Source organism: Lycorma delicatula, chromosome 6, assembly GCF_047948215.1.
Source record: "Lycorma delicatula isolate Av1 chromosome 6, ASM4794821v1, whole genome shotgun sequence".
In the NCBI taxonomy this organism is placed as follows: domain Eukaryota; kingdom Metazoa; phylum Arthropoda; class Insecta; order Hemiptera; family Fulgoridae; genus Lycorma; species Lycorma delicatula.
In genome coordinates this window covers 25836351-25861084 of record NC_134460.1, presented here as the reverse complement: position 1 = coordinate 25861084, position 24734 = coordinate 25836351, and the positions used below count along the sequence as shown (strand labels likewise).

General features: G+C 27.6%; 1 protein-coding gene across 1 annotated transcript in view; it reads left to right on the top strand.

Annotated features, from left to right (window-relative positions):
* The first annotated feature begins 7053 nt into the window (after window positions 1-7053).
* Window positions 7054-24734, top strand: part of LOC142326595 (jouberin-like) — a 42871-nt gene continuing 25190 nt past the window's right edge. Inside the window, exons 1-5 of the mRNA XM_075369182.1 lie at window positions 7054-7770; window positions 12809-12978; window positions 14234-14447; window positions 17087-17375; window positions 22116-22361. Of these exons, the coding sequence (XP_075225297.1) occupies window positions 7106-7770; window positions 12809-12978; window positions 14234-14447; window positions 17087-17375; window positions 22116-22361 (1584 nt within the window). The 5' untranslated portion in view covers window positions 7054-7105. The remainder of the gene's footprint in view (window positions 7771-12808; window positions 12979-14233; window positions 14448-17086; window positions 17376-22115; window positions 22362-24734) is intronic.

Genomic DNA, 24734 nt, shown 5'->3' with positions numbered 1-24734 from the left:
TTGATATTTTAATAAGTTTCAATTTAAAAATAAAATCTTCTTACTCATACAAATATACCAATGTACTTTATTTCTCAACAGAATGTCAAAAGCCTATTTGTACTGCTTGTTTATTTAGAGTATATTTTTGTTTCAATGAAACTGCAGTGGTGACATTTGTATATCTTCAATTATGCAACAAAAAAATTATGGCAGAACACAAAAAAAAAATATTTTTTTTTCTATTATCATCAAAAATGAATGTTTAAAATTTTTTGATATAAAGATTTTTATGTGACTATAACTGATCTCATAATTGTGTGATCTTGACCAAGTTTAAATCCGATAAAAGGTTACTTTTAATTAAATTTCAAACTCCATATTACCAGTGTACCTTAATAATTGGATCATTAGGGAATATAAAACAGCTCTGTCTTTAGTATGATTAATATAAAATAGCATGAGATCACATAGAAGACTAATTTTGAAACTTTTTATTAGGAAGCAGAATAGAAGTAAAAGAAATCTGTTTCAATTTACATATATTTTATTTATTTATATTTAGTATGTTTTGGTTTTAGCTACTAAGGATATTAACCAGAAAAAATAATAACGTTTTTTTCATTAACTAAGTTAAGAGTTCATTAACTAAGTGCAGTCTGATAAAAAAGTAACAATGAAACATCTTCAGTCATTGTATAAATTAAATTTTCACTTGCCAACAATTTAAAAAGTGTAAATCTAGTACATTCAGAGCTGTTCTAATAGTCTGTCATCAAGAATAAAATTAATTTGTACATCAATAAGACAGTAACGTCTATAAATATACAGTAACATCTATAAAATATTTATTATATAATTTGTTTATAAAGAATATCATTATCAAATCTGACCTGTTCATTCATTAATTTATTATTATTTAAATGTATGATAAATATAGATTGTATCTAAGATATTAGTTTTACCAGTATCTTAGAAAATTTTCATATATATTTAAATAATAATAATTTGAATTAATTATTAATAGTTTGGTATAATTTCATCTAATATTAAATCTTATTTTATAATAGTCGCAAACATCTTACAAACATGACGTTACTGTCTTATTTATGTACAAATTAATTTTATTCTTGACAACTGATTATTATAAACATAACAGTTTAATTTTATTAATGATTATTGATTTAAATTTAAATTAACATCGCTGAAAATCCCTGAAGATGGAGTTACAGCTCTGAAAGAACTAGGATTTACACTCTTTAAATTGTTGCTAAGTAGAAATTTAATTTATACAATTGTATTAATACCAACTGTGCCAAATGCTTAGTAAATTAAATCTTTAGTCATATTTTACTTTTTTTAAATAAATAATCTATTATACATTTTCATCTCAATACTGAGGTTTTTAATTGTGATCTGAAAACCTTTTATTTTTATTGCGATATTATAAATAAACAACCAATTTTATTCAGATTTGTACAGTGTATGTTATATAGATCAAGTAAGGAATGTGCTTGTGTGTTACATAATAGATAACAGGAATTACAACTGTGGGAAACTGTGGTAAAACCTTGATCAGAGTAGTGTTAAAATATATAAAAAATTATCTAATTTCATACAAATATTGAAAAATAATACAGATATGAAATATTGGTAAAGTAAATACTAGAAAGCAAAAAATAAATAAAAAAGTGCAACAAAATAAGAATTTAGAAGCCGTTAATAAAAGTTATTAAATCACATACTTCTTAAACCAAGTTGTAGAAAATTTGAGGGTTTCTTAAAATTTGTTTAAAACAAATCAACAAAATAACAATGGTTATATAAAATTAAATCTTTTAGTTTTATTTAAAATAAAATGGTAGAGCCATTTTTTAGTTTTTAAATGAAATAGTAATTTTTTAAAGATGGCAACAGAACTTTTATAAGGGCCTTTCTTGTACACCAAAGTATTCTATTGACTTGAAAAGTAGAAACATGGGGAAGTAAGTTTTCATCAGTTATCAATAAGTGATGTCTAGTATCCGTTACACATGCTAATACACGTAAAGATTATTTCTGCATTGGATAAACCTTTCACAATCAATTAATTATGACTACAAATTCTACTTTGTATTCAATTTCAATTTTCACTGTTTTAAGTCTGTTTTCTTGTAGTTCAAGCTCATAAATTAAGCCCAATTTGAGGAAGGTTCTACTGTTCATAGAACTATTCATGAAATATTAATTTAAAAACATTGTCTTCGATCAGAACAGCTACAAAAATATACTATTTACAGTTTAATGATATATTATGATTAATTTTTTTTTTATCCTTCATCCTAACAATTGTTGATTTTATTCTAAATCATCTCTGATTATTTGTTTATTTTTTCACAACTTATAATTTCTCAAAAATATTTCAGATTCCAGCTTGTTTGCCAACTTTTTAACATTTTTCTTTATCTACATCATTACTAAACTTGATTTTAATTAATTTACATTAACTTGTGAACTTATAAAAACCTACAGATTAACTAAAAATCTGGTGATGTAACTCTTTATCAGAAGAAGCTAAAACTAGATTACATTTTTGATTGAGTGTTATTAATATTTTTTTCTTCTGTTGAAGTTAAGAATAGATGACTAGATTAATGGGTGAGAATAATGTACTGAGTAGTATAAATGAAAGAATTGTTCTGAATTTTCATTAGGCCAGTAAAAATTGTGAAATAGTAATTTCTTTATGGAATAAAGAAGTAGTATAATTTGAATTTGGTTTTGAATGATATTACTTCATAGTAGCTGTAAAATTTAGTCTATGTATCAGACACAACTTATCATATTTTTTATCTCAGGAAAGTCATTCTTGAAGGTATATTTATTAGTTCCAATAGCGAAACTGCCAATTATATTTATAATTTTATCTGAATTTCTATGCTTAAACTGTTTTTTATGTGTTGTAGAATTGTAGATTGATGATTACACTATTTAACATAATGATGTTTTAAACAGTTGTGCAGTAAAATTGTACACTTAAGTTTTTTCTTATAATGTGCTTAGTTTTGTGATTTATATATTTTTGATAGGATTTTAAACATGTGCTGATGTTTTTGTGTGGTCTGCTACTTTTGTACTGCTGCATTATCAAACCTTATATTTATAACATGCTTATTTCTTTTTTCTTTTTTTTTATTAACATATATTGTTTTTATTTCATAACTTTTACATTTAACCATCTTTAGATATTCTTCATATCACTTAAAGATCTTTCTTTACTCCATTTGGTCAAACTAACTTTGGGTTTTCCTACCAGGTGATTGTTTTTGGTATCCCCTTAAACTTTCCTACAATCCTTTTTCATGAATCATTTCTTACATAAAATATATATCCAAATATTGCTTTAATGAATGTTCCTGTTTGTTCTACCATTCTGCATTTCCATACATATTTTAAACATTTTACATATCTCCATCACTCTTTGTTCCACAAAATTATACATACAGTTGACTTTGAAATAATATGAAACCAGCTGTTTCAGTTGTGGATATACAATGTGTTTCCAATGAATTAGGATAAATTTTTTCCATAGAAGGAAAAATTCTGACTGATTAACTGTACAAATGTAACAGCAATTTTCTCACTAGATAATAAATCCCAAATTTTGAGTTTTAGAAGAATTTACTAAAGATAAATCAGATAATTAGCTGCTCTATCTGTATTGTAATATATATTGTCAATTGTAAATTGTTATAAATTGAAAGATAAGGTTAATTAATTTGGAATAGAAAATATACAACAATCATGGAAGAAGACTAATTAAGAGTTGCATGCTGCATTACATAGTACAAACTTCAATCCCTGTTGTTATTTCCAGTTCAGTATTGATATTTTAATAGCCCATTAAGTGAGGTATTTCACTGCAGATCTTGATTTTGAAATTAGCACCCATTTTGTAAAATTTATTACAAAATTAAATGACCTTATGCTAATGGATATGTACGAAAAAGGAAAAGATGTGCAAAAGGAATTGACCATACTCTATAATTCTGCAATAACTCTATCTAATGTTATCATGGTTTTGTAAGGAAAGCCTTGACAATATTAGTCTCGAGTTAAATCAAACAAGTTTTTAAGAAGAAATTTAAACATATATATCATAATTAAAAGATTTTGCATTAAATTTTGTTTTGTTATTACAGACTCAAGCACGTTTACCAAGACCTAGGACTAAGAAAATGAAAAGGAAGAAATTGACACATATCTCTGGTAATATAACGCCAAGCGAAGATGAATCACAGTCAACAAAGTCAACCACATCTGAAGATTTTAGCCAATCTTCTCTTAATAAACATCGGTAAATATAAACATTTGATATTTGTTTGTTCAATCATATGGTTTTTGTTGTTTCATATGTACATGATTACATTGAAGGATTTATTTTTTTTTATTTTTTAACTTTTGGAATGTTTCTCTACTTCATCTGAATTGTTAAAAAAAATTAAATGAGTAATGAAATTTACAGGTTGATTTTATTTTTTTTTAAGACCTTCTGCCCTTCTTGGTGAAAAATAGCAGGTTTTAGTATATTTTCTCACTAAGAATGAGCTTTAAAGAACAATCTTTTGAGAGCAATAATTAAAGCTCAACATTTGAAACTACTTATCTAAACCTTACTTTAAAATTCTAAATGGAGTTCAGTCTATAAAAAATACAAAGAGCAACATTCATGAACAATGCAACCTTCTCTTGAAATATAAACTGAACATAAAATACTACAGTTTCCTTTAAATGTTTTATTTAAATCTATTAGTAATTCTCACATAGAAAAACAACTATATCTATGTGTAATTGTTACATGTGTGTAAGAGATACATGCATACAGTACTTCTTTCCATCTTTCAAATTAATAAAATCAACTGTTTTGATCAAAAATTTTTGTTTTTCCCAAAAAATGTTATTCATTGATCAATATTGATTTTGTCACCATCAAATTATTCCTTTTCAGATATAATATATTTGCTCTAGTGCTACCTTTGAAGCATCTCTTGAACGCAATTTCTGGTATGTCATTTAGCTGCTTCAGCAGTTCTGTCTTTATCTCTTCAATGTTAGCAAAACTTCATCTTTCATGGTTCTTTCCAACTTGGAGAAAAGAAAGAAGTCACAGGGGGCAATTTCCAGCGAATACGAAGGCTGTGGAATCATAACGGTGTTGTTTTTGGCCAAAAATTCACAAACAGGCAGTGAAGTGTGAACAGGTGCATTATCATGGTGCAATTGCCATGAATTATTTTGTCAAAAATCCGGGCATTTTCTTCAGATTGCTTCATGCAAATGATGTAGAACTTCCAGTTAGTAATCCTTATTGACTTTGTGATAGTGATACAGCAATTTTCCCTAATCATTTTCTTTACTTTTTTAACGTTGTCATCAGATGTTGATGTGTTGGGATGTTCAGGTACTCATCATCTTCAATGTCTTCACAGTCCTCTTAGAAATGTTTGTACCATGCTTATTATTTGCCCATTAACACTTGTTTTATTTATAGAAGAATCATCAAAAGAATTACCAATGGAGAGCTGCACTTTATTCCATTCTTAAAGAAAAATTTAATTCAAATTCTTTGATCCATTTTTTCCACAAGTTAAAAATCACTGACCATATCAAAACGTGTGTAACATTTTCGACAGCCAACAATAAACTAAGCTATCAATATGAGTTACCAATGTAAACATATGTCAGGGAAAAGTGTACCAACATAACAAAAAAAATTGTGATAGTTGGATTTATACAGCCTGGGAAATTTAAAGATTCCGTGTATTTTTTATAAAACCTAATATATGAGATGTAGGTGTCTGTATCTTGACTTTTTGACTTGTTTAATGTTTTATTCATGAGAATCACAAAATACAAACCTGTCTAAAATAGAATCATATCTATGTTTAGGCTTATATAAAAGAGCATTACATCCATGACCAAACAAATTTTTGTTGAAAAAAGAAGCTCTAAAATCAGTATGTTAAATGTTTACTATGTTAAATGTCATATAGCCATTAGACTTATTTTAGCCATTGAACAAGAAACACAGCTGCCAGAAAGGGTCCACAGGGAACCAGGTCACACCCAGGATGCACTAGCTTTATAAGTTCCTATATGCACCTAATAACATCTCTTACCTACAAATACTGAATCAGATCCCCAATCTGAAAAGGAATCAAGAATAAATAAATGGATGGATGGTGAGAAAGATCATTTATTCATGGAAAAACTGAAATATTAGACCAAAAACTCCCTCAGATGATTTTTTTGTCCAGCTTGATTGCTTGATCTCCAGAATCTAAAGCCAGATGAAATCAGGCCTAACCTTTCTAAAGGAGCAATTTTGTTTATTTTTAGAGATGCATAGCATATGGAAAACAACTTTTGGGGATAATTCTTAATAAATTCAAAGTTGTAATTATGGTAATCATGTGAAAACTTTTATTTTAATATAGCCTCTCTATTCCAAACATTCTTCTTTAAAAATGTTCTCTGCATATTTTGCCAGGTATCATTTCCAAAATTCTACTCTAATGGAGATCATCAGAATTGAGAGCATGAACTGATATGAGAATAATAAATTTCTAATTGAAATTTGTTATTCCAATTAGTATTCTAATTTGTTGTTGAAATGTTTGGTTCTCAAATTTATGTAGCAGTGAATTGACAACATGAAATTGAGTTTGCTTTGTTGCAATATTTGCTCCTCAAATTCCTGTTGTTTAAGTCCTTCTTGAAGACTGATGATAAGTTTTGAGCATCTTATTACTCTTTAGAGAATTTTATAGTCTCCTGGAATGATTTACATAAATGACTTAAAACGTTCTATGTCCAACTTTCACTAATGGTCAATTACATTGATAGATTGTTTTGAAATTTCCTTTCAAACAGTCATTGATCATCATTTATGTTTTTAAATTTCCATTATAACTTTAGTACCCTTTATCTCATGTTCCTTACAGAAAATTTAAAAATTTAGAAATATTTTGTGAATATCTAAATAATTAGTCTTTTTTTATGTTGATTTTACAGGAATCAGATAGTATTTTCAGCAGAAGTACATAACACAAATAATAGTAATAATAAAAATGACATTAATGATAATATGAATTCATCAAAACAGTGTTTGATTGATGCTGATAATGATGAATTACAGAATATTGGTACAACAAGTGAAGATGATGTATTGACTGTCAAAAGTAAAGTTAAACCTCCTGTCATAATACCTAGAAAAATGAAAAATAATAATGTAAAAAGTGAACTTAGCTCAGGTAGTGAATTAAATATTTCAGATGATAATAATGCTGATGCTGACAAAATTATGACTATCAGTGACATTAGTTCTAGTGGCAGTAATAATAATGAAAAAAATAAACGATCATTATCACAATTCATGCCTGCTGAAGTCATCCGTGAACTCAAAGATAAATTTGCAAATAACAAAAATAGTGATGCTGTTAAAACACCAGTACCTTTACCAAGAAGAAGTAAAAGTAAAACTACATCTCCAGTATCTGAATTATTAAGTTCTCCAAATTCTGAACGTTCTGATACTACAAAATTAGAAGTGCCGACTGAAAACATTGTCATACCAACAACAAGTGTGGAAGTAATTGATGAGGTAAGAAAAAGGAAAAAATTAGCTGATGTGTATAATGATGAAAAGAATAAACCTAGCAGTCACTTTTCACAAGAAAAAACTAATATATTTAGTTCATCAAATGAAATCGATAATGACCAAGACAGTGATATTTTATCAAAGAAAAAGAGGTAAATATAACTAAAATTTTATAAATACATTAAGTATTAAAAAATAATATGTAATATAATTAAAATTATAATTATTGTTTCATAGTCATATTCAAGATACTTTCATTGCTAAAAAAACTTTTACCCACAAAAAAAAGACAATATCTTTCTAATTATATTACAAGTTTTAATGCCAATATTCACCTCCCAAAAAAAAAAATTGAGAATCCTCTGATATATTTTATACAGGGAGATTTAATTTATATTATTGTAAAACTGAAAAAAAGTTTCATAAAATAACTTTTTAAATATTTTATAACAGCCGGCTGATCTAGTGGTTGTGCAAATCAAATGTCTAACAGCTGATTTTTGAAGTTGAAGGTCTGTGAGGTTCAAATCCTAGTAAAGGTTACTTGGTTTTATATGATACCAATACTAAATAGTGGATACCAGTCTACTTTGGTGGTTGGGGTTCAATTAATCATATGCTTCAGGAATGGTCTGCCTGAGTCTGTACTAGACTATACATACCATCCTCATCTCACTGGGTCGTGGAGTAGGATATTTGTTGTTCAATAGTTGAACAGATTGCATCATCATATTAGGAAAATAAAACCAAATATTTTAATTCATTACATACTCTGTTAAATTGATCAGTTCATTTCTAGCAACAAACCTTGATTATTATTATTTTTGTTAACAAAACAAAAATAAACATCTGTTTATTTTTAGAATTTATATAATTTTTTAGAGTTGAACTTGTATCTATTGGTAATGCATTGCATGCCCCAGAAAACTTTACATTAAATTATTGCTTTATATTATCAACTGTCCTAATCCTTCTTATGGTGGCTGTGATGTATGTAAAGCATCCAAGATTCCAGTAATAGTAATCAAGGTCTCTGAGGATGATGTTAACTTAAGAGCCAAACCCTGAGATGGATTGCGTGAACATATCAATTGTACTGCTGAAAATCTCTTACCTTTTATTGGGCTTGATATTGTGATATGTGATTTTATATTTGACTTAATGAAGATGGCGATTGAAAGTATCTTTATTCCCCACTTTCCCTAGTAATCCTGACATGTTATACTTGATATCCTTGGAAATGTTTGTATTATTTTTGAGAGCATTTGATATGTATTTAAATTAATAAAAAGCAATTGCTGTATTTTCTTGTTAATGAATATTTACTCTGGTATTTAACAGTCTATTTCTTGATTAATAAGAGAAGAGTAGCATAAAACAAGAATATATCTAGAATTTTTGGAGAAAGAGAAGGAAAATAGTTTGGAGGAATATTCAAACATGTTTTAGAATCTAGTGATTTATTATAGGCTCATAGGATGTGTAATTTGAGTTATAGCTGCTTGTTAAAAATATTAAGTCTGTCTTCTCCTTTCACCAATGTGTTTTAGTTCTTTATATACTATATATAAGATCTTTAAATTTGTGTATACGTTATTGGCATTTGTATGAAGGAGGAAACTACTGTATATTGCAATAGTTTGAAATATACACTACTCACTTACAGTCTACTATATCTATAATGATGAGGTACAATTCAAATCATTCATTCTTCTGAAACTTCCTTCTCAAATCTTACCTAAGATACCCCTCATCGCTTGCGCACTTCCAGCTTTATTTTAGAGCTACTATAGATCCTTGTAGTTACTGTAAACTGTTATAGAGAGTATTGAGTATTGTGAGCACTAGAACAAACCATATTTGTTTATCAAGGGCCTTATCAATAACTATTTTTATAAATCAAACTATTTTAGAATTGTATATGTTTTCTGATAAACTTCCTATTTATAGAACTTTTTCAAGGGCAAACATCTATTTTTTTTAAAAGGTGAGCATTCTCAGTAATTTTATAAACAAATTTATTAGAGTATTCTTTCCTTAAAACTAATAATCATCATCAAACATGACCTTGTAAATTGTTTTAAGGTGTTTTGTAGTTAGTATCCCAATTTCTACATCAGACAGGTAGTTTGTTACAACATGATTCAAAGAACATAACACTAATGTAATAGATTCTTAGTCCATGAGAGGCAGAATTAGATTTATATTTGTAATCAGTTAAATCCTTTACAATATCAATAAAATATACCTTGTTAATCTTTCTAAAAATTTTGAGAATGTGTAAAATTATGCAAGTCAAGTTTAACAGCCACCAATTTCTTTTCTTTAAATTCTGGACAGTGGTTTCTTTTAAGTGAGGATAGATCTAAATAGATCTAATAGCCACTTACAAATCTAGTAACCCACTTCTAAAAGTCAGGTTTTTAATTTTTCTCATTTCTAGTATGCAATAGTCTTGATTTATAAAATTAGTTTTTTTTAATGAAATTTCATCAGAGTAGAAATATTTTTCAAACTTTAACACAGTGGTGGGGGTAACGTATAGTTTTTTCAATCAAGATGTTTGAAAGAAAATTGCACGAGAATAATAAAGGATGATCAAATTTTTCCCCAGAAATGTTTTCATTTAGATGCTGAGAACTGAGTGATGCCTGCAAACTTGGAACTCAAGACTTATACACCATTCACTCTGTTTATATTCATTTCTAAGCAAAATTTGCATTCTTGTAAATATTTACTATACGTAATGAACCTTTAATGGCCTTTTAAAAGTTTAAAATAAATGACAAAGTTAGTAATTGATGAATGTTATATTTGTTAATAGTACAATTAACATTGCTAGTAAATGATAATTTATTATAAATGTAATGTTGTGCAGTAATTATTTAAAGTTTAATATACGACAATTAACGTGCTGTACAAGTTTGTCAAGGCTACGTTTTCATTTTTCTCTGTATCATTCTAGTCAATAATTTTTTATTTTTATCATGCTAATCCTACTCTACAGATGAGTTGACAGTTCCAAAAGTTTGTTTTGTTTCTTCATTGACCATATTTACTCTTACAGTTTTATAAAATCTGAAAATTATTTATAAACTTCATATCAATTGTTGCTTTTTTTGTAAACAAACTGTTTACAGATTAGTTGACAATAGATTAGAACAGCATTAGCATCCCTCTTGTAGCTGAAGAAAATAATAAATTTTAGTGTTCAATAAATAAACATAAGAGTAATTCTATATTGCAAAATGAGTTTTATGTATTTTATTATTATTATTAAAAATTGTCAAAAATAATGTAGAATAAGTATTTATCTTAAAGTAATAAATAATAATCCAGTAAGTTCTATTAGATTTGTATTAATGATTCTTTTTTATCACTGTATTTTATAGTATCTTATAATTCTGCTGACAAGCTGTATACAGATTCCTCTGCCCTAGGCGATTGCCTCATTTACTTAAATGGTTGCACCAGCCCTGCTAATTCTCCTCTACTTCTCTTGGTTGAAAAACAAGGCTCTATTTAATCTTTTGACTTTTGATTTATTTTATAAAAACTAAAGCCTATATCCTTTACAAGAATTGTTTTTAATTTTAAGAATGACCTTTTGATTTATAATTAAATTATCATTTCTTGCATCTTTTAATCTTAGAAATATTGTGTAGGTAATAAAAGATAATGATTATATTAAAAGTTAATTTTAAAACATAAATTAAATCAAGTGAAATATTGTATAGTATTCTTCTACTTTGGAATGGTTCCAAGTTTCTAGTTTGTAATGGAGGCATCTTGAAAAAAATTAATTCATCAAAAGTCTTAGTCAATTAAAAACAACCAATTGCTGTTTCTTTTCCCAGGCCAATGTTGTGTCTGTATCCCTTATTACCTCAATCAATTCCATAAAAATAAAGATCTTTTTCATATAAAGTCTTTTCATATTATTTACCTTGTTTTTATAAATAGTTGAAGTTTCATATGGTGACTTTGTACTAAGTATAGGTTGAATCAGAAGTTACAATTGAATTATACTATCTATATTTTGGAGGGAGTAAGGAAATCTTAAGATCTTCTTCATGGTCAAATTTTTTCATATGTATAACGCTTTTGAGTGGATATCTGAAAGCCTATCTATTCAGTTCATTTATTTTAATTGTTAATAATTTTTTTTTAATCTGACAACCTATAATTAATTATTATTATTATTTTTGTATTCTATTATTTAAGAAGTTTCTAAATATTTTAAAGGGTCGTAACTAAAAGTCTGAGGGTGATGAAGAAAAACTGATTTCATTTTAAGATTCAACATAAAAAATACATTGTAATTCATCTACTTTTATTTCTGTTTCAAATTATTTTTTTTTTGTTGGTCTGTGTTATTATTTATTAAATAAAGACTGAAGGAGTGACCCATCATCAATAGCAAATCTTTTAAAAATAATCTTTTGATTATTCATATATCCTTTTATCTTATATCATATGTAGGCTTTTATAGGAATCCCTCTCTAAATTTTATTTAGATATTAATCTGTAAAATAATATTCAAAGTATCATAATTAGATTGGCTAGATAACTAGATCTCTTTTTTTCATCATCATCATCATCATTATTATTATATTTAAGTTACCGGTACAATGGACAGCTCCAGTCTTACCCTAAATGATCCCTACTGTATTTAGCTTATTGGCACTCTTTCTACAGACATCTTATTCCACGAAAAAACAGTTATCAGGTTAACCTTATCTAGTTGTAAATAAATGTATTAGCGTCTAAAAATTGTATTACATCTAAATTCTATTTGTTAGTCTGTAATACAAAACATATCGATATTTTATTTTAAAACAGCTTATTCTTAGGTACACAGTATATTTTTTGTATTATAATAGATAATGACGACGTAAAGATTTACGGTTAAGGAGATGGCAACTCGGAAGTACCGAGCAGTCTGCTGTAACGACCGTATTCGGCCCGTTGAATCTCGTTATAACCAAGTTTTACTGTATTTTTATTTATTTTGTATCTGTCTTAATACCTACCTGCACTTTTCAAAGTTGTTGATTTTAAGCATTATTGATCTAACTGGCTTAAGTTAAAAACCTTGTTATGATATTATGTAAAATTCTACAGGACGTATTTGTGTTCTGCATTATGGTTTCTTTATAACTATTAGTTTTTTTTTTTAATAATTTTCAGAGTTAAAAAGAAAAAGAAATTCAGGAAACGTGGTTCTCGAGATGCTGATGAAATGGAGTTAGCTGAAATGGGAAAAAGTAGTAGTGCAACAACAGTTTCATCAGTACACTCTACAAAAAAGAAAACTGATGTTACTGAAGAAACTTATAGTAGAAAGCACAGTGTACCAGGTGTTTACTACTTTCATTTCATCTATTATTAATACATAATAATAATAATTAATGATTACTTTTCTGAAGCAAATTATTACATTTGTGGTCTGGACAATCTCATTCTGATTATCTCATTCAACAATGACATCATATACTTCCTTTTATTCTTTTTATTTCTTTTAACTCATACTGGTTTTCACTAAAAGTTAATAAAACTTAATGTGTATATTTTTTTTCTTTTTGATTAGCTACTCCATTCTCAAATACTTTCTACAGTTAATTATTGCTTCTTGTAAAACCAAATTGAAAATCTACAGGAATAGATTATGCAAATTTTATTCTTTCCTTAAATTGAAATTTGCTTTTTTTATCTTCTGCCATATTTTATATTAATTATTTGTTTAAAATATTCTTTGTTCATATTTTTAAATTTGTTTTATCACTATTATTTGATTTTGATTGTGTTCTTTCTTTTAATTTTACCTTAATATCTTTTAATGTTTATTAATCTAAGAAACACCTTTCCTTACTTAAATGGGTTGACCGATGAACTGTGTGATTGTGTATATTTATTTCCTTTGTCCCTTTATTATCTTTTACATTTGTTTCTTACATGTTGCTGGTTTGAAAAATTTCTTTTGTGAGTATGTTTTCACCTATTATCTTTGCTTATTATGTAAATCTAAATACTTGTCTATTTATTAAATTATGCCGTTACAGTCTTGTTTTTGGGTGCTGGGGATGTTTGCCCTGTGAAAAAATAGATGTTATACAAACACAGCTCTTTTTTATGAATTTCAACTTGATTTTTATCAATATATTATGCATTTTATTTAATTTCCCAATAAGAATCTTCCTTATACCAGCAATAAGCCTTCTAGCATTGTTTTCCTTCAGTCTGTTTTGTACAAGTATTTCAAGGACCCAAGGACCACAATTACCTCATTTCTTCCCATGGTCTTTCTGATAGCCGGGCTTTCTGTTCAATACATCTTTCAATGACAGACCTTCTTAATGTCTTTTTTATTCAATTGTACATTGTGTGGGCACTTCTCCAGAACCATAAATTCTCCACACTAACTGTATAATTGGTCTATAATCACTTCATTTTAATATATCTTCAAGTTTTTACACTGTTTTAATTATTTAGTCTTCGAAACTTAAAAGAAGATTAAAGTGATGTATATATTTCTAAAAAGTACATATTTGACTTTTACGTTTTTGTTTACATTTACTATGACCTAATAAGTAACGCTTTTTTTGATATCTTCAGATACTGGATTGCTTGGAATTACAGTTCATGGTACAGACATGTTACAACCTCATGCATTGTTACGTCATCCAATGGTTAGAGTATACATCATTAATGTCACCACTGGTCAGTATCTTGAAAAATCAGATCCTACCAGACCAGCAAGCTTTTGTGATGAAAATGTCAATTACATATTACCTATAATTACTCATCCTTATGACTTTAAACAACATCAGTAAGTTGGAATTTATTTATTTATTTTTGAAATACTTACATTACAAATATTTTAATGATCTTTGTACAAAAGTAAAGTGAATTTATCTTGATTTTTGTATAGACATTTTATATCAGAATGGCTGAGGTAATTTTAATGAAATATGCAAAATGAAATTATCATAACCTAGATTAAAACCTTGGATATGTCTTAAAATATTCACAAAGCGCTTGCCTTCTTTGTGAAGAGATATTTTTTTCAGCATTTATTTGGATGTTATATTAATCATAATACAGTAGAAGTCCGATAATCTGGCACGTTCGGGACCGGACTACCGAAAATTCCGGTCTATCGAGCGGTAATTATAAGAACAATTAGGTTAATAATTAAACTACAAATACAGTATGCAAATACATACAACAAAGTTTATTTTACATTTCATATAATGTATGTACACGTACTGTAAAACATATTTCACTTAGATTTAAAAAAGTCACGAATGTCTTTTTGTTTTCTTGACTTTTGGCGTTTAGTATAAAATTTATTTCTAATGATATGGAAATCAATAATTTCTGAAGCACTGTAGCTAGTACCAGCCTTAGCAAAAGAGATAAAATTATTTAGTGATTCTGCAGCTTCTGCCCAGCTGATTTTTTCCTTTTCTTCCGTTTCGGCATCTGAGTCACTTTCTTCAAGATTTTGAGTAGGCTGAGGGTTTACTACAATGTTGATAATGTCAACTCCTAAATCTTGGCCGAATTTCTTTGCCTTTTCAACAATCATTGGCCCTGTTACCGGCTTTCCTTCAGAACGTACTGCACTAAACCATTTGAACAATACACTATCTAGCTGTTCTAGTTTTGGTTTTTTTAATGTTTGTCTAGAAGCCAATTTTTAAGTTGTTACCGATTGAGAAGCAAACTTCATTAGTTCATCTTTTTGTTTTTTAATGTCATAAATAGTTGATGACCAATATTATACTCATTCATTAAAACATTTCTATTCTCGCCTTTTTCTAGCCGTTTGATGATTTCTAGTCAGTGTTACGTGTTTTCGTTTCTCTTCTTTTGAACTCGAAGGCTTAGGTTTTGAAAACATGGTCACTGTACAGTTAGAACGAAAATCACTTTTTTTATAAACAGATTCAAAAGTTACGTTTACTGCGATGTGAAAGGACACAAAACAACAACGCACAAAAAAATGGCGAAGACGCTTCGTGATTGATTAACGGAGCTGCACTGCACCTGAATTTGTTGTGACAGCTGAGACTAGCCGGCCGCTAATTGTTTCCGAACAATACCGAGCGCTTCCGGAAGATCCCGAACTACCCCGAAAACTTCCGAATAGCTCTCGAGCGTTTTTATTTGCTTTAAAGACACACTTTTGGAGAAAACCAAAATTTTTACAATTTTTCGGAGCGATGCCGGACTAATGGACTTCTACTGCAGTAATAATAGTCTAAAATTCTTCCAGCCTTCTCTTACCAACCAAGCGTTTGGATGATTTTTATGGTCAAGATAAAATTATTCAAGTGGTTTTGAAGGACAAAAATTAAATAAAATATAAAACTTCATGGGCAACAATTGTTGAAATAATAGTATTAGCCTGTTTATCTAGATATCTAGTTTACCTGGGTCAGTGTAACATTAGGGTATTTAAAACAAATATATTATTTATTTTTTTTATGAAATTTCAGAATTTCATTTATTTTTTTAATTTTGGACAAATTTTTAAATTTCAAGTTAATTTATTAAGTTTTTCAAGTCAGAAAAATAAGATTTTTTATTGTAATATCATCAAGTTGTCTGTAGATTGTAAACTTGTCAGTTAGATGGATGTGCTTTTATACAAGCCTAAACTGTTTTTATAACAATATTATAATTAATCCATCTTCCTTGTTCAAAGAAATGCATGTGGTATAGTTACTACATTGTGCTTCCTACTCTTTTACCCTTTTATTTTCTATTTCTTATTTTATAAACCTGTTTTCTTCAAATTGATCTTACTGTAAGCAAAATTTGAATTAATATAAAAATATACTCATTAAAAATGATTTCAAGTAGGTCTCTATAATTTATACTTCATACTTAATTTGATTTGATATGCTATTTGTTATCAGACTTCCATTCTGGTTGTGCTTAATTAAATATACTTTATAAAACAAATTATAAATTTCTTTTTATTAAAATGATATATGTTTCTTTTAATATTATAATAAGCACTTCCTTCTTAGTAAAAAGGCTCCTTTTGATATAAAAATGAAACTCTACTCTTAGAAAAACTGTTTTTTTGGAGTTTTTACTTGCTCAGGATGTTCAGAAACAAATATTTTATGGATTGCTGTTCAAAGGAAAAAATAAAAATAAACTTCATACCATGCTTTTTTTTTTCAAATTTTTCTAATGAATTCCAGTTAGTTTAAATGAACCATTTTTTTGTGATTTTCTTGTAATGAAATTATGACAAAAATTTGAATTTTTTTATTAAACTTTTATTTTAAATTTTAAATGAGGAATGGTATTAGAAAAAAAGAACAGAAAAGACAACCATTTCAGTTAATAAAGAAAATTATGTCTATATATGTATTTTACAATTATTCAGCTTCTGCAGTATATCTGTTTTAAATAGAAATTTTATCATGTGTTTTTTTTTTTTTTTAGAAGTTTGGTTCCATCTTGGGAAGAAGTATTAGTATTTAATGAAAATATGTCACATGTCATTAAACAAGATACTGTGATATTTTTTGAAGTAGTTGATTTCGTTAATCTAACATTAGGAGGAATGAGATATCAACGATTGGGATCTGAGGGAGGATGGCACCATGTTGCTTGGGCTTTTGTCAAACTAGTTGCTGCTAATGGTGAATTAAACACTGAGAAGAAGTTACGTTTACAATTGTACAAACCGAAAAATAAAATAATCACTTCTAGAAAACCAACCGTTCCTCTTGTAAGTGTTTTTATAAGGTTTTTTTCTTTTTAATTCTTAAGTTTAAAATAGATTATATCAAATTATAAATTTCATAACGAGATATTTTAACATTTTAAAATGCCATAATATACACAATTTAATCATTCACTGGATTCATTCTTTTTTTTTTTAATTCAAATAGAATTTATTGTGTTTTTTCTGAACTGAAAATTCACGTTTTGAATTTATTAAAAAATTATATTTACTTTGTGACTGTATGTTTTGTACATCTGTGTTATTTGTTTATGTACTTAAATACATATAAATATATTTTATAGACTTTATATTTTAAAGACTGTTGATTTATGTTCCTTTGAGTGAATGTGGAATTTTAAGTTTTTGTAAATGTTACTATAATTATTTTTTGCTGATTCTACAAGGTGTCTAGCAAACATACAATTATTATTATCACTGTAGAATTCTTTAATGTTTACGCTGGTGATGTATACAAGATAATAATTAGCTTGTAAATGAATTTAACATGATGGGTTTTTTGTCTTATTCTTTGTTCTGTAAACCATTTTAAAATTTCCTATTTTAATTTTGCTGGTTATTTTTATTTATAAATTGCAAATGATATATTTCTCTAGTTTTGACTGTCTTCGTCTTAATTTCTATTTTACTTGTATATTGTAGCAAGCAATTTCTTTCACCTACCTTTTTACTTTAAATTGTCTTTAATCAACTAGCCTCCAACTATCTTATTTAACCTCTGTACTCAACCATCCATCTCATATCCTCTATGGATCGTTTCTAGTTCTTTTTAACTCCTTAATAAATCTCATATCAGAATCCAAAATGAAGTAGGTATATCCAATAAGGTAGGAAAAAGAAAAAGATAATGTGAATGAGTAATCTACCCTTTCAGGGTTCCCAAAATGAGATCCTGCCCATGCAATTTCTGGAAAGTTGGCTAGTTTCATTCCGATGAGATCAGTGTATTACTGATTAATAATTTTGTTTTTAACGATTTAAATATGAGGGCTACTCGGAAAGTAACTTCTGATTTGTTATTAAAAAGACACCGATTGATAAAAAACAATTTATTATATACATCTTATAGCTACTTTTCTACATAACTGCTATCCAAATTCATTACAGCATTTTGAAAATGATGAGGAGTTGTAAAACAGTCATTTTTTGTGAGATGTGTTAAAATAAATAGATTTTCAGAGCTATAAGCTGTGATAGCTCCTTCACCATTACGCACTGCAAAATCTATAATTTTTTCTCCAGCATCATCTAATATTGATTTTCTGTTTCTTACTATTACTCCAGTCTCTGAATTTTAAAGAATTTGTAAACATATGACTGTTAAATTTTTATAAATATTACAAGCAATTTAAATCCAAACAATTAGTATGCTAAAGTAATATTGCATTTACATCAAAAAATCACATTTAGCTATTAAAACATTTATACATTAAGTTATAAGTTTGTTTAAATTTAAGACAGGATCTGCAACATAATATAACAGGTAATCTGCAACAGTAATGATTACTAATTTAGTTTGAAATGTTTATTATACATGGTTTTGTTAACGAAATGTATTACTTCCTCTTTCACGTTCCCTCAGGTTGGCTGTTCAGTCCTTCTCATCTTCTACTGTCCAGTTTAGACTTCATTCTAGTCACACCTTGCTAGTCTCACTTTCATAGTTCTTTCTACCTTATATATTTTCATTCTTTACTTCTCTTCTTTCTTTTATGTCTTCTATGTCCCTTTTATTGGAGTTAGCTGGATCCTATTTTTTATCTTATTTGAGTGTTTCTTTGGTTTCTTCTCTTCTTTCACATTTATAAGGCTATACAACCTCAGACTGCTCCTTCCAACCATCCCAAACAACTTCTTTAAATAATCCAGTTGTTCCATTCTCATTTCTTACTTTCTCTCTTTAGTGCAGACCAACTTTTCTTCTTTTTCATTTTATTTCTGAAGCCTTAAGTCTGTTTCCAATTTTGTGATCCATCAGTTGTGTTTCTACTAAATACATACATCTTGATGTATTTCTTAATATCTTGTAACTCCTCGTTTATATCTTTATTTTGTAACACAATCCTCACTATCTTAAAAAATTTTTCTATAATCTCCAACCCTGCACTATTCCTTATTTCAATCTTGTCACTTTATATAAACATCTATAAACACTATTATCAAATATGTAAATTATGAAAACTTTTCAAGTTAATTTATTGTTTAATTTTATTTAGTATGTTCCCATTTTTATATATAATAAAAAATATGTAAGTTATAAATTCCGCTTCCATCTTCAGGAACACTGAAGATGGAAAAATAACTTCTGAAAGTGCTAGGACATAAATAATTAATTACATCGGTTGGTAAGCGGAATCTATAATTTATATATTTTTATAATTTATTGTTATAACTACCCCTTTCAACTTCCATTGATTTTGATTAATATTTAATTTATATTCACTAGTAGTGGGTATATTTTACAGAAAGGAGTTAAAGAAGGGATTATGATTGGGAGTCCTCCTATCGCAACTCTCTAATCTCTCCTTCAATATGTCAGATAGATTCCACTCATGGTTATTTGTAAAAGGAATTAACATGTAAAATTAGTTTATTTACCTCAGTTTTGGTTATATAGAATTTTGCTTGTTAGCTAATAAGTAGGTTTTTAAATATTTGTATAAATATCATAAGTCAAATTTAAGTATTGGATTTATATTTCTAAAATTATATTTTACAATGGATGAAAATAAAAACACTCATTTATTTATCTACATCTCTTTCTTTCTCCCTACATCACAATATCTGCAAATAATAGTATTTTTTTTTAAATAGACATTTGTGTCAGCCATTACAAATAAAAATAAAATGAAGATTATTCAATTTTATTTATCTCTTAATCTGTAGATCAAAGAAGAAAATAATCCTAAAAATATTTTAAGTAAATCAATCCAAATCAAACCGAACCTACGTTATGATTCTCTAGACAATGTCTTCAAAGAATTAATTTTTTTTATTCAGGGACTTCTAACCATGTAGATATGATGTAGGAGGAAGGATATTTTCCTTGCAAAAATATTGAATATATTTTGCATATGAAATGTAAAGTTTAAAAAACCTTTTTAAAATTGGCAAATTAATAAAATATATAATATTGTAATTTGTACAAGTTAGTATATAATAAGAATCATTATTCATTGTCATAATCAAGGTAGGAGGTCAGTAATAAATGAAGTAAAAATCGTGTAAAACGCAAACATTGTATAACCTGTAAAATGACCTCTAGAATTTTATTGGCCATATGATCATAAATTTAAATGTATGGTTGTTTGTTTATCTTTCATTACCCCCACTATCATCATATATTTTATGTAAAATTCAAGGTTATAATATTTATATTGATATTTATTACATGACATTATATTGAGCGTCTAAATTGGATGACACAAATTTGGATAAAATTATATATTGGAACAGGAAATGGTTATTATATGGACCAAACAGTTGTAACTGATGTTTTTGTGATTTATACATTACTTTTTTCTTCAGAAAGGAGATTTTATGGTTAATATTATATAAATATTAACTACAGATAATTTTTTATTGAGGTAATCCTTTTATTGTTGGGTTATTAATTTTTTTATGAATTTAAAAATTTTAGTTAAATTAAGTTAGGTTTTTCAACTTTTATAACATGATTTTTTAATATTTTTATTTTGGTATTATTTTGTAAGTTTGTATTAACCCTTATATTGAACCTACCTGTAAATGGTAATATTTTTTATATAATCCTTTTCTATTGGTTTTATTACAAAGTTACCTTATTATTATTCTGCTTATCAGTACTTAAATATTTTTTCAAAAATCTGATGTGGGCCCCACATGACTTCCTTGTATGCCTATTAAATTACATATACACTTTTTTAAAATGAATAGTACATAAAATTTTATTTCATTAATAACTTCCTACATTTCTTTCTTCATTATTATTGAATATTATTTATAAAATTTTTTTTTTTACAATTAGAGGTTAATAATTATTAATAGATCAATATATTTAAATAAAAAAAAATTAAAAGAAAAGGAGATGAAGTCTGATGATTTGAACTGATGTGCCCCTTCCCCTTGTAAGAACAAAATATTTCATTAATTAAAATTTCATTTGGTTATAACTTTGGAACCAGTGAAAAGAAGTACTACTTATGATATATCGTTGAAAAGCTCTCAATGAGGGCTTATTACTGCAGTTAAAAAAAACCCAAAATCAAATTTTTTTGATTTTGGGTTTTTTGGACACTTTTGGTTTAATAAATTGCAATCAATAAAGGAGATGCACAACTAGATGTTAGAACAGTCCTAAATCCAAAAATTCAACATCCTACGCCTAATCATTTTTGAGTTATGCAAGATACTAGACAAAATGGATGCTGTTAAAATGGATATTTCCATCCATCGTTGAAATCTGATTCGTTTTATCATTGAAATCTGAAAACCGAAATTTTTCACGATCACAATACTTTTTTTACTTAGTACTAGGAAGTAAAAAAAGTATTCTACATAAATGAAAATTATCTGGATGATAAATTACTCTGTAACATAGGTCACATGTTGCTCACAACTACCTCTTTCCAGAGATTTTTTATACCTCTTAAAGTCAAAACATATTTCATTATTATATTGATTTTGTAGGGAGATAACCCTTATGAAAAAAATGAGTTTTTTAATTTAATTTTAGTTTTTTTCTAGGTTTATGAGTGGTGGAAAGAAGGCTTACCTAGTTATTCTAAATATCCCAGTACGCTATATATAACTGTTGGACGAGTGACACCACCTGCAGCACCACTGACACCAAATTTAAGATCAAGAGTTGTATTACAGAATGAACAGGGTTCAGCAGCAAGTATTGCCTCCACATCTGCTGCACAAACTGACATAGATGATAATGATGAAGATGCAGATAATAATGAAGATAATGAAACTGTATCTTCACAGGTGATTATGAGTTGTGTAAAACAGGTTGAATAGAGGCAGAAATTATCTTATCTTACCTTATAACTAAAATAATGAATCGTTTTAGCACATATTGAAATATTTGTGAATGAAAAACATTCTTTAAATGAATATGAAAGTTTTCAGATATTTTTAGGAAGATTTTAATATTAATGTTGAAACCTTTATGATAACATAATCTGTTGGTGAGGGACTGGCTGAATTGTTTATAATTCAGTTGGGTACTCATATACACCACAAAATTTTAGGAATGAATGAAGTTGTTTGTTTAGGAATTGTTTACCTATTCTCAAATAGCTCTTAAATTTTTGCAAAAAAACACCTTTCATCACAGTATATATTTTATAATCCTAGGGGATTACAAAGTGGTGTAGACACCAGCTACCTAGAGGGGATCTTTAGCTTTCCTTGGGCATGGGATATTTTAGTACTTCTCTGAGAGAAGATATCCTTCATCACCACCTATCTGTTGATATCACCTATGCTGGGATCCCAAAACCTATAGAGCCAGAAAGTGCATCCTTGATAAAATCTAGTGACAGGTTGTGTTTGGAATGACCCAAGGAGTCTGTTTCCAGTCAATGGAAACACAATAAGCCTAAGAGCTGAAGTACCCTCTTGCATAAAGTGTTGGGCATTCTAATTACTTTTAAATTACAGAATACAAACAAAGTGTCTGTCATTCATCTTCCTTCACAAAAATAACAGTTCAACTACTGACTAACAATTTGAAATTTGACCTTCAAGTGGTTATTTTCTTTACATGCAGTAAAAGTATTGCTGTTTCAATATTTGACATATTTTTGAAAACCATATTCTAAGTCATGTCATTAAATACAAATTAAATTTGTTATTCGATAAATTTATTAAATACTTTTTTCTACAGAATATCAATTAATATTTACATATCAATTTCAAAAAACTTCATGCTGTTTCCTCATTCTACCAATATCAGTAGTAAGTTATTGTGAATACCAAAACAAAAAAGATAAATACCGTAATAGAAGTTTTTGATGTAAAGTTTTTGATCTTCCTAATGGAACTTTTCATGTTTGATCTTTAACATTTGAATTATGCTTGTAGTTATTTATTTCATAAAAATAGGCAAACCCATACTTAACCAGAGTTATATTACATTCTTTCAGATGAAATGATTGTAAACTTTAAAAAAAAATGTTGGACTCTTCTTGTTGAGACTTGAACCTTGTTGAGACTGTGAAAGAAGAGCAAGTGAGTTGACTCACTCAGTGAGTCCGATTTACTCACTATAATTTTAAAATTTTAAGTTTGCTAAAACTCACAAGTAAAATTTAAAGTCAGTAAATAAGTTTTTTATTACTAGGTTTTGATTAGTTATTGCTTAGTTTAAATCTTTTAACAGAGGCGATCTCAATCCATTACTATTTACACTACAGTTCATATTCCATTGAGTATATGAAATAGTTTTCATTTGTGTTCAGCTTTGCATACCAATGACTGCTGTTTCTTTATTTTTTTCTTTGTTTTTATAGTTGGATGTTTACTACTTTTAATAAAACCTATAAAATATATGAAGTAGGATTCTTAATAAAAAGTTACATCTGGTGAAATATATTAAACAATGGTGAAGCAGACTTAGCTAATTTCCTATTGAAAAATGATTTCATGATTTTAAAACATGGTAAAATAATTTGTTCAGAATCAACTATACAACCAAGCTAATCAGCACCTTTTGCTTACTTATAAATTTAAATATCAAAGTAAGTACTTATATTTGGTCTAATGTATATTTTTAAAGGGAATGAGTTTTAAATTTTTTACTTCAATATTGTATCACTTAATAATATAAAAGATGAATATATACTTCTAAGAAGTAATTATTTATTTATAATGTTGCAGTCATCGAAACTGGAAATATTTATTATTGTATTGAATCAATGTAGTACACAAATAGCAATAAATGCAACAAGATTAAAAATAAATTAGCTTTGCTAAAAGAATTTGCAAATTTAAGATAATATTAATTAAAAACTTTCTCTGAATTTGATTTTAATAACTATATGGTAACAAATTTATGAAAAAAGTGTTATTTGTATTTTTATTAATGTATTATTACAGAGTTCAAACATATAAATTCTATTTCTGTGACAGTGGCTATTTCTTTCACTATTTGCTGCAATTTTATATCTCTTTGGGCAAGTTTGGTTAGTTTTTGTTTGGTGGATTCTAATCAATGCCAGGATTGTGGGACTGATGATACAGTAGACCACGACCTCTATGTCTGTCCCCGATACAAGGTCGAACATTCACGAGCTGTTAGGAAACTTGAGAAAATACATTCCTTTTTGGATCAACGTATTAACTGGATGATCTGCA